This window comes from Salvelinus sp. IW2-2015, linkage group LG13 (genome assembly GCF_002910315.2).
Source record: "Salvelinus sp. IW2-2015 linkage group LG13, ASM291031v2, whole genome shotgun sequence".
Taxonomy (NCBI): domain Eukaryota; kingdom Metazoa; phylum Chordata; class Actinopteri; order Salmoniformes; family Salmonidae; genus Salvelinus; species Salvelinus sp. IW2-2015.
In genome coordinates this window covers 8,808,849-8,821,095 of record NC_036853.1, presented here as the reverse complement: position 1 = coordinate 8,821,095, position 12,247 = coordinate 8,808,849, and the positions used below count along the sequence as shown (strand labels likewise).

Here is a 12,247-nt window from a genome sequence, read left to right as displayed (position 1 = left end):
AATACTGAGCTAATAGTGCTTTGACGTGGGGATAAATAGGGAAGCAGGCAGGGGAAATGTTTTAATGTTCAAGACATCAGAGACATTAATAAAATGGGGATAGTCTAATGTTGACCGGAGGGACTCAGTCTTTCTGGTTTTGGTTCTTTCAATTTAAGCGCTCCTTTTCGCGCTAACTTCAATTGTGACAGTTGTGCGCGGCCACGTAGCATATAGCTCCAGTGCTTGAGCGCGCCTCCTCCTCCTAACGACAGAGGGAGTGCGCGTTCTCCAGAGAGAAGGCTGGAGACTAGAGAGCGTGAGATCTCGGCTGCTGCGGTTGAGCTGCCGCTGCTGCTGAAGGGAAGGAGGAAAACATCATGAGCTCCAGGAAAGGTATGGAAATATTTTCTATTTTTCAATTATTCCGACTACGGGACAGCTTTTGTTGGTTTTGATAAGAGGTGGTGAAATTACGCGCGTGCGGGGGTTTCCAACCTTTTTGGTTAAGGATGCCTGGACCGGCCAGYTATAGCTCGAGACTGATGTGTTGTTCTTTCTCTCTGTCCCTTCTCGGTGCTCGGACGTCGGTCCTACCTCTACATTAATCTAATCTCTTCTAGTGATGGCAATCCAGGCCCGAAAGAGAAGGCCCAAGGGGAAAAAAGACAAAGCAGCCCACGGAAGGAGGTAAGCAGGGCGGTGTTCGGAATGGAATGGAGTGGAAGTGGTATTTGGTGGTGCTGTGCTCATTTGTTATGTCTCTTGTGTCAGGTCGTGACAGCGGTTATTAAGCTTTCCATAGAACGTCAGCCAGCTAAGTTGTCATTGTTGGCAGTGGCTGGTTGAGTAGCTGGTGCGAAGGCAACATACTAAGTCTGTTTTTGGCACGTATGGCAAAACGCACACATAGCAGGCATATTGCGAGGGCGGTGGTGCAGGTGCTGGTACGGGAACTCTGGTCCAGCTCGTCTGGGCGCTCCAACTGTGTGGTGTCGGAAGTTGCCATTGGCAACGTCCCTCGGGCCCCCTTGTGTATGGATAGGTCGATGGATATCTCGTGCCTGGAATGGCTTTTTGCCCAAGGAGGATATGAATTGCATGCTGGAGTTGTATATCGTAGGCCTAATACATCGGCAATGACTGACTCTTTCTGTGAAAACCCAACATRTTGTTGGGATTACCCAAACATGGGTAAATTTAACCATCAGTTGGATATTTTTTTACTTTCATGCTGGTTGACCTAGCAGCTGGGTATTTTTGAATTTAATCCTTAGGTTATTTTTCAGGAGGCGTGGCTTATCAGGGGTGTGGCTTTAAGAAAGCTCTTATTGACAACCTGTGAGAGTAAATGTAATTCTTGTTCATGTTACATTTACATACTGCAAATCAACATTTTCTTTAAAATGTTTAGCATTTTACACATTCTTTTAGAATATAAAGATGATTTATTACCAGAGGTGTTGACTCGAGTCTGATTTGGACTCGCTTGACTTTGACTCTGAGCTTCAAGACTCGGGACTCGACTTTGGCTTGAGACTGATGACTTGAAACTATCAGGCGAAAGCGGAGAAGGGAGGCGTGCCCTTCTCAAATCGAACAGTAATCTGCGCAACTCTGTCATTTTGTCAGCAAAGCAGCATGGTGCATCTTTTCCATAAAATACATGTTTTAATTTTCTAACTTGTTTTCATTGGGAAGGCAGATAAGGCATTTTTATCAAAAGCAATCCCTTTTGCATGGGAAAACACAAAATCCTAGTAATTACTACACGTGATTATTTACGTCACTTTTGTTTAGAGCCGACTTCGCTGTGGGCTTTGAACTGGGAGCCTGGTGCCTGGGATCCAGCCCGGTTCCAAATTGAATGCAATAAACTTTCAGCTGATGCAAAACACGCCTACACGGATTAATCAAACCCCCTCAAGGAGAAGGTTTGTGGGGTTGCTAGTGTGAAACAATGGGAAAAATATAAACAATTCATACATATTTTAATAGGCTACATACAGAATAGCCTACCATTTGTATTTTATATTTATACCTTTGCTTATTCGATCTGCATTGCACCAAATTCTTGTTGAAAAAAATATATAATCTGTGCTTCTCAACCAAAAAGTTGCAGTTCTTGACTGTTTACCAGTCATCAGCAATGATGCGCAAAGGCAGGCGCACATATACAGATTAGTGACCGGAAAGCGCTTGTTTAATTTTCTACAATTTTGCATGTCAAAAATAGAGTAGACTACCTAAATTGATATTATCCATATAAAGTACATTTTAGCAATCTGCTACAGACGCATCTTTGCTACAACAATCAGCCTGGTGTCATAGACCAGACTAGACTTAGTATGATGTGTTACGTTTGGTATGGTTAAATAAGACAGGTGGTTACTTAAGGTTGAGAGAAGGGTTAGCTAACATGCAAAGTAGTTGAAAAGTTGCTAATTAGCTAAAATSCTAAAGTTGTCCGTAATGAGAGTTGAACTCACAATCTTTGGGTTGCTAGATGTGCTAAAGTTGTCCATTTTGAGATTCTAAATCACAACCTTTGGGTTGCTAGATGTTCATGTTATATGCTCACCCACCCCGACCAACCACCTTACTTTCGTTTTTGCCTTAACCTTATCCTTTTAGCTAACCCATCCCCTAACCCTACCCATAACCCTTTAACTTAACTCCTTAACTTAACCTTAACTCTAACCCCAAGACCTAGCCTAGCTAACCTAGCCGCCTAGCTAGAATTCGTAACATATCATACATTTAGCAAATTCGCAACATATTGTACATTTTGCAAATTCGTAACCTATTGTACGTGTTGCAATTCATAATATAATAATACGAATTGTAATTCGTAACATATCATACTAAATAGAGTGTTTTTGTTTTACATACAGATTAATACGAAATGCTCTGAGACCAGGTTGCAACAATAGGCTACCTGGTGTTTTCATTGATCATTTACATATTTCAGCTAGGCCTAGTTTGGGTGGGTTACAATTATATACCTCAGTGGTGGGTACTGGCTATATGTCTAAAGATAGCTGTAACATTACACTACCTTCAATACTTATGAGATGAAGATGTATCTTTCAGGCAAATTAAATATGATATTTGTGAGGAAGAAAAAGGTGAGGGACAGATCATGCTTTCTATCCAATCCTGCAACCTCTGCTGCATACACGTAGGCCATATGATCCTGCTTGCTCTGGACTCCTGAGAAGTGACAATGTGACACGCTATCCCTAGTTGATATTGACTGCTAACATGAATGACTTTCAGATCAAAATGCAGGTAAAACACAGTTTATTTTCGGTATCTTGTGTTTTGAAAATAAATGCATCACTGTTTATGGCTGTAATGACAGGCTCCATTTGCGCAGCGTTTATGCACAAGTGTTCGCCATTTGAGCACGTGTGTGCGCAGGGGTCAGAACCACTCCTTTTTGGGGACTGAGCTAGAACAGATTGCTGATTTGATGTACAGCTATAGGATCTGGTCATATCTCAATAACCCAGCACCAATAACCCACCATCAACAACCCAACCTTGCTCTTTTTAAATAAAACAACCCAACTAAGTGACCCAATGCCTGCATTGGGTGAACAAAACAACCCAGTATTTTTTTTTCTGTACTAGGTAACTTCAGTTGCAACTGAGACTGAAACCCTGAACCTTGGTTGGGGGTTGTAAAAGAGATCTGACTGATGTGACAGGCTTCCTCGGCCTCATTGCAGTAATGACAGCACAGAGACAGATAAGCATCCCAAATGAATAAACTAGCTACTTTCGTCGGTTTAAAGGCACTATATGTGAATCACACTGGGGTCTGTGGCTGCTAGATGGCTGTTGGTGATGTAGCCTAACAGAGTGTGAGTGTTTGTGTAGACAAAGGACTTCTACTAGAGTGAGAATGATCTGGTGCAAATTTTGGTTTGGGTGTGTGAGTGCTGTCTATTGCATGGTGCGTGAGGCGTTTGTGACGAAGTGCAGTAGTTGGTATGCGCACAGCGGCACATTGGCCCTGTAAAGTGCATACGAATTGGTCTGGAGAGAGAGGAGCAGACTTCATGGCACAATGCTATTGAACCAAAGTCATCGGTGTAGTCACTGGCCACAATTAGGTGAATCCATACCAAGGTTCCGCCCACACAGGTGCGCTGTGGAAGGGGTTGGAATCGCTGTTGCTTCAGGAAACATTCACCAAATGATTCCGCACGTCACTCACAAACATGTCAAATAGAAATGTATTGAAGCACTGGTTTTTTTCTTCTTCTTCTTGCCATTCATTGAATGATGTTAGAAATGTATCTTGTTATCATGCTGTTATAATTAGCGATGCACGATATATCGGTAAGCATATCGGAATCAGACGATATTAGCTAAAAATGCCAACATCGGCCCGATGTCTAGTTTAACGCCGATGTGCAAAACCGATGTCATAGCTATGTAACGTAGGTAAATGAGGTAATGACGCCACGACAAATACTGYGTTACACGTGCAACACAGCATTCCTAACCTAGACCACAATGTCTGCTGTGTGGACCTATTTTGAAGTTTCAAAGGAAGATAACCAAAAGGCCATATGAAACATTTGTACTGCTATTATTTCCCGAGGAGGGGAGAGGGKGAAATCTTTCAATACCACAAACATAATTACTCATTTGAAAGTGCATCACCCCCAGATGTTCAGAGACTACTTAGAACAAAAGCAGAAAAATACTAAGGGCACACTYCCAGCAACTAAACAAGTTCAAGTCCAGCAGTCATTTGAAAGAGTAAGAACATTTCAGCGAGACAACTCAAAGGAAAAATCCATTAACGCTGATCCACCCCTAAGAAAAAAAWAAATAAATAATAATAATAATAATAATAAAAAAATTAAAAAAAATATATAAATAAAATCCATTAACGCCAAGATAATGGAATTCATTGCCCTTGACAATCAACCGTTCTCTGTCGTGGATGATGTTGGCTTTCGCCGACTGGACGAGCACCTCGAGCCCCAGTACACTGTATCAAGTAGGCGCTATTTTTCAGATGTTGCCCTACCGGAGTTACACAGTATTGTTGGAATGCACATCCATGAGCTGCTTGCTATGGGTGTTACTGCTATTAGCTTCACGACTGACATTTGGACCAGCGATGTCAGCCCTATGAGCATGTTGAGTCTGACAGCACAGTGGGTYGATRAGGATTTCGTACTGAGGAAAGCCGTATTGCATGCTCAAGAATGTGCTGGTTCTCATACCGCTGCTGCCATTTCAATGGCATTTGGGAACATGAACACACTCCTAATGCCATTCAAACAACTAACTCGAGAAATAAGCTCATCAACTGCAACTGCAGCAGATGTGATACCCTCTGTCATGGCATTGAAATGCCTGCTCAACAAAACTGCCGACAGACCGTGGGGTTAAAACTTGCAAAAGTACTCTACAAGAGGCTGTGAACAAGCGATTTGGTGGCATTCTCTGAGCTGCTTTACGGTGTGGCCACCATACTCGATGCTAGGTACAAGGCCCGCTACTTCGATGCAGACAAGAAACAGGGTTTACGTGAAATGTTACAGACACAGTTGGACAAGATGGAAACAGACACAGTGACAGTGCSCMCCGACGAAGAGGGGCCACGGACAGACAGAGCTGAAACTTCACTGCTTGACATGTATGATGAAATCCTGGTTGAGAATGAAACGACTGAACAAATTAACAACAAAACAGCACAGCAAGTAAGTGAAAGAAATAGGTTTTGATTATGTTTTACTGGTAATGGGGACTTAAATGCCAGCAAAATAAATTTTTTGGTGTAGTGTGCGTGTGTGTGTGTGTTGTGTGTGTGTTTCAACTATTTAACTGTACTGAATGCTTAAAAGGCAGCTAAAATTTTAAATATCGGTTATCGTTTTCATTTTTGGGGGGGGGGGGGCAAGGAAAATATCGATATCGGTATCAGCCAAAAATGTCATATCGGTGCATCCCTAGTTTTACTGGATCTATTACAATGTATCTATCAATTTCAGTTGATGAAATTGGGTCTATTGACATCATGTGTGACTTCATGAGTATTGACATTGCTCTGAAAGAGACCTTACATAATTTACCTGTATCACACTCTATCTGGCTTTTGCCACCTTTAAATGTCATAACTGTATGTTTTTGTTAAAGCTTGGCTGCTGCTTGGAACAATCTCTCTGTAGAGACACACTTTGAGCCGGAGTGGAAACCACAACAACAAACGCATGACATGTTCTCAGGTGACTCATAGCAATACTCAGGCAACAAGTTGTCCTTCCTGTCCATACATTTTCTGTGTGTGTGCATGTTTGTGCACGTGCGCATGAGCGTATAAGCTTACATGTGTGCCCACGTGTGTATGTGTTTTGTGTATGGGGTAGGCCCCTCAGGAGGGCTATGTCTACATGTCTGTCTATTGCTACAGACAGGAGCTCATATAGACCTAACTGAAACCAGAGGGGGCCAAAGCAAAGCAGTCGTACCATTGACCCACATCACAGCCTCCTCGCCATTCATATGGAGAGAACTCTCTTCTGTTTGCACCCCCAGCCCCTGGAGGGTTACGCCCACCCGTCGACCCCCCCCTGCCTATTTGGCTGACATCTGACCTGGCCACACCCTGCCATCAGAACAACACAGGGCCTGAGAAAGGAAGATCACAACAAAGCTGGGAAGAACAGAGGCTCCTTTCACTCCTCAGCTACAGCGAAACAGAACAGAACAGAACAGAACAGAACAGAACAGAACAGGACACACACACACACACACACACACACACACAACACACACACAGCACACCACAGGAGAGTGGCGCCTGGGTGTGGTGCAGAGTGTATGTGTGTGTGTGAGAGAGAGTCTTCATGTCCATGTGTACATTTGTGTTAGGTTATGTAGATGGGATGGTTCTGAAATAGAGTATATTCTGCAGACAGTCTGAATTGGGCCTGAGTGCCTCATATTCTCTTCCATCTGTCTCATTCATGCTGCCTCTTGACAGATTAAGTTTGCTCACTGCCCTTTAAATGGTTTCTGGGGGCAGTTTTTTAAGCCTTGGCAGCCAGTTATTTCTACAAGACATAACTTATGACTTGATAGAATCTTTCGTCTTTGATTTGTTTTATGGTCTATGTTATGAACAAGGTATTGACTGTGTGTGGGGGTGGAGGGATAGAGGGATTTGTTCATCATCCTGGCCAGAGGTTCACTTTCTATCAGAACATGCACTTTTCATCCAACTGTTGCTTATTTATTCAGTGGTTTACAGTCGGTTAGTAACTAGTAATGTGATCCTATCACCAACTCATTCACACAGGCATACAGGAGGCTGCATGCTCACACTTATCCTGGCATGACTGCCTGGGCGACTGCCTGAATGAGTCATGGATCAACCTTTCCATGTCCAGCTTCAATGCTGCCAGAATTATTACATGATGATTATACCTGTTTGTAGTTAGTTTTTGCACTTTATATGCATTATCAGATAGATTTGTAGGTTAACACACTGAGATGAAGGATGGCTAAACCTCCCCTAACTCTAAAGATATGGTTCGAGATGACTCAGTCATCTCAATTCTGAGTTTATGATTTCTGCTAGCATTAAACTCAGAACCACTAGAGAAGCCATACTCAACTGGCGGACAGCGGTCCGGATCCGGACCCAAAACGGGGTCAATATGGACCGCAGGTCCCTACTTAAAAAATCATAGTTATTATAACCAGATTATGTGCCCAGGGGCCTCATCCAACCAGGGGTCCCCCATTTTCTTTTTGTTGAGTCACTCCAATATCATATGAACACCCATAAGATATGGCAAAATGGGTAGAAATGCAGGAAATTTGCTTTAAAAACTGCTAAATGTTCTCAACGCCCTATGGCAAAATGTGTAGAATTGCAGCAACATTTTCTTTCTGGCAATAAGAGGGGTGTGAACAGTTTGGGGTTGCATGGGTTGCGTGTTGGCGGTTTGTTACTATGCCGATTAAATTACAATATTCATCCAAACCTTTGCCACTCACAGTGCATTCGGAAAGTATTCAGACATTTTGTTAGGTTACAGCCTTTTTCTAAAATTGATTAAAATGGGTACCAAAACATTTCTGCAGCATGTAAGGTCTCCAAGAACACAGTGGCCTCCAAAATTCTTAAATGGAAGAAGTTTGGAACCACCAAGACTCTTCCTAGAGCTGGCCGCCCGGCCAAACTWAGCAATCGGGGGAGAAGGGCCAACGGTCACTCTGACAGAGCTCCAGAGTTCTTCTGTGGAGATGGGAGAACCTTCCAGAAGGACAACCATCTCTGCAGCTCTCCACCAATCAGGCCTTTATGGTAGAGTGGCCAGACGAAATCCACTCCTCAGTAAAAGGCACATGACAGCTTGCTTGGTGTTTGCCAAAAGGAACCTAAAGGACTCTCAGACCATGAGAAACAAGATTCTCTGGTCTGATGAAACCAAGATTGAACTCTTTGGCCTGAATGCCATGCGTCATGTCTGGAGGAAACCTGGCATAGTGGTGGCAGAATCATGCTGTCGGGATGTTTTTCAGCGGCAGGGACTGGGAGACTAGTCAGGATCGAGGAAAAGATGAATGGAGCAAAGTACAGAGAGATCCTTAATGAAAACCTGCTCTAGAGTGCTCAGGACCTCAGACTGGGGCGAAGGTTCACCTTCCAACAGAACAATGACCCTAAGCACACAGCCAAGACAATACAGGAGTGGCTTCGGGACAAGTCGCTGAATCAAATCAAATGTATTTATATAGCCCTTCTTACATCAGCTGATATATCAAAGTGCTGTACAGAAACCCAGCCTAAAACCCCAAACAGCAAGCAATGCAGGTGTAGAAGCACGGTGCCTAGGAAAAACTCCCTAGAAAGGCCAGAACCTAGGAAGAAACCTAGAGAGGAACCCAGGCTATGAGGGGTGGCCAGTCCTCTTCTGGCTGTGCCAGGTGGAGATTATAACAGAACATGGCCAAGATGTTCAAATGTTCATAAATGACCAGCATGGTCAAATAATAATAATCACAGTAGTTGTCGAGGGTGCAGCAAGTCAGCACCTCAGGAGTAAATAGCAGTTGGCTTTTCATAGCTGATCATTAAGAGTATCTCTACCGCTCCTGCTGTCTCTAGAGAGTTGAAAACAGCAGGTCTGGGACAGGTAGCACGTCCGGTGAACAGGTCAGGGTTCCATAGCCGCAGGCAGAACAGTTGAAACTGGAGCAGCAGCACGGCCAGGTGGACTGGGGACAGCAAGGAGTCATCATGCCAGGTAGTCCTGAGGCATGGTCCTAGGGCCATTGAATGTCCTTGAGTGGCCCAGCCAGAGCCCGGACTTGAACCAGAACGAACATCTTTGGAGAGACCTGAAAATAGCTGTGCAGCGACACTTCCCATCCAACCTGACAGAGCTTGAGAGGATCTGCAGAGAAGAATGGGAGAAACTCCCCAAATAGAGGTGTGCCAAGCTTGTAGCGTCATACCCAAGAAGTCTTCGATACTGTAATCGCTACCAAAAGTGCTTCAACAAAGTACTGAGTAAAGGGTCTGAATACTTATGTAAATGTTATCTTTCAGTTTTTTACTTTTTATAAATTTGCAAACATTTCTAAAAACCTGTTTTTGCTTTGTCATTATGGGGTATTGTGTGTAAATTGATGAGAGAGAAAAAACAACTATTTAATAAATTTTAGAATAAGGCTGTAACGTAAGAAAATGTGGAAAAAGTCAAAGGGTCTGCATACTTTTCAAATGCACTGTATAAACTGTGTGTGACCGGACCTTCTTAAATAGTGCTTGAGTACCCATGCGCCAGAGCTTCAATGACATTGCCATAATTCTGTGTATCACAGCGTTTTTGTTGTTAGTGATACTGTATCTTAACTCCTAACTCCTATAAATATCCCAGCCTCAGTGCTAACAGTGTGTGTCGTATAATTCTGCTCCCTCCCCTGTACTGCTGTAATGTAGATCCCTGTATGAGCCCAATGCAGACTGATTGATGTTGCTACATCAACAGCATTGATTTTTGTCTTGTGTTTCGCCAGCTGATGGAAGATGGGAGCAGGCTAGCGAACAGGACTGTGTGTGGTGCAATGGAGTGAGGCAGCCAGGTAGCGTAATGTTCTCTGGAATTCAGACAAATGTTTTTTCTGCGGTAGCTGAATAATATTGCTGCAGCTTACAACTCCCACTCTTGGAGTTAAGTCAAAGTTATAAATAGGTATATATAATTATAATATAATGTGCCATTTAGCAGATGCTTTTATCCAAAGCAACCTACTCTCATACATTTTACGTACAGGTGGTCCCAGAAATCGAACCCACTATCCTGCCATTGCTAGGGCGATGCTCTACTAACTGAGCTACAGAGGACCATGGTACCTGACTACGTTGTGGTGGTTCTTCTATGGAAGTCAGAGGACTAGGTACAGGCTTCAACGTTGTCTGAGCAGACCTCAGCACAACCGCTGACTTAGGTTAATTCATTCATTTAATTGATTCCCAGAGAGGATCACTTAGTGATGGTGAAGAGCCAATACAGCGGATCAGACCTTGTTGGTTGGTTCTGCTGACTGGACATCAGTGACCTGAAGCTTATATGCACTTGTTTACGGTTTGTTTGTGTAGATTGTCAATTCACATTGCTAGTGATGAGAGCTGTGCCATATAGGCCTTATCAGTACCATATATGTCCCTGGTCAGAGATGTATGGACTGAGAGTGTGTCAAAGGGAAGTGGATTCGAGTGTGAGTGAGCAAGAGGGGGAAGCTCAGGAGTTCGGTCCCTGTTGGACAGATCTGCTCAGCCAATGCTGCTTCATCGATACTGTGGCCTGGCTGAATGGATCTGATATCCACAGCTCAGCAGAGTAGTTGGCCCATGTGATGTACTAGGCAGTATGCACTACCCTCTATAGCGCCTTGTGGTCAGAACCCAAGCGGTTGACTTACCAACTAGTGAGGCAGCCAGTCAAGATGCTTTCAATGGTACAGCTGTATAACTTTTTGAGGATCTGAGGGCCAATGGCAAATCTTTTCAGCCTCCTGAGGGGGAGGAGGCGTTGTTGTGCCTTCTTCACGACTGTCTTGGTGTGTGTGAACTAGAGGTTGACCGATTATGATTTTTCAACGCCGATACCGATTATTGGAGGACCAAAGAAATCCGATACCGATTAATCGGMCGATTTTTATATATTTGTAATAATGACAATTACGACAATACTGAATGAACACTTTTATTTTACCTTAATATAATACATAAATAAAATCAATTTAGTCTCAAATTTGGTTTAAATAATGCAAACACAGTGTTGGAGAAGAAAGTAAAWGTGCAGTATGTGCCATGTAAAAAAGCTAATGTTTAAGTTCCTTGCTCAGAACATGTGAAAGCTGGTGGTTCCTTTTAACATGAGTCTTCAATATTCCCAGTTAAGAAGTTTTAGGTTGTAGTTATTATAGGAATTATAGGACTATTTCTCTCTAAACCATTTGTATTTCATATACCTTTGACTATTGGATGTTCTTATAGGCACTATAATATTGCCAGCCTAATCTCGGGAGTTGAAGTCATAAACAGCGCTGTGCTTCAAGCATTGCAAGCTGCTGGAAAACGCAGGAAAGTGCTGTTTGAATGAATGCTTACAAGCCTGCTGCTGCCTACCACCGCTCAGTTAGACTGCTCTATCAAATATCAAATCATAGACTTAATTATAATATAATAAACACACAGAAATACGAGCCTTAGGTCATTTAATATGGTCAAATCCGGAAACTATCATTTCGAAAACAAAACGTTTATTCTTTCAGTGAAATACAGAACCGTTCCATATTTTATCAAATGGGTGGCAACCCTAAGTCTAAATATTGCTGTTACATTGCACAACCTTCAATGTTATGTCATAATTATGTAAAATTCTGGCAAATTAATTACGGTCTTTGTTAGGAAGAAATGGTCTTCACACAGTTCGCAACGAGCCAAGCGGCCCAAACTGCTGCATATACCCTGAAGTGACACAATTTCCCTAGTTAATATTGCCTGCTAACATGAATTTCTAAATATGCAGGTTTAAAAAAAAAAAAAAATAATACTTGTGTGTTGATTTTAAGAAAGGCATTGATGTTTATAGTTAGATACATTGGTGCAATGATAGTGCTTTTTTCGCAAATGCGCTTTTGCTAAATCATCACCCATTTGGCGAAGTAGACTGTGATTCAATGATAAATTAACAGGCACCGCATTGATTATATGCAACGCA

At 42.8% G+C, this 12,247-nt stretch overlaps 1 protein-coding gene across 2 annotated transcripts in view; it reads left to right on the top strand.

The window, feature by feature from the left end:
* Nucleotides 1–253: 253 nt before the first annotated feature.
* LOC111972073 (SRSF protein kinase 2-like) overlaps nt 254–12,247 on the top strand; it is a 91,168-nt gene continuing 79,174 nt past the window's right edge. For both annotated transcript variants that reach the window (XM_023998913.3, XM_023998912.2), the window contains exons 1-2: nt 254–375; nt 603–669. In XM_023998913.3, coding sequence (XP_023854681.1) covers nt 360–375; nt 603–669 — 83 coding nt within the window. In that variant the 5' untranslated portion in view covers nt 254–359. The remainder of the gene's footprint in view (nt 376–602; nt 670–12,247) is intronic.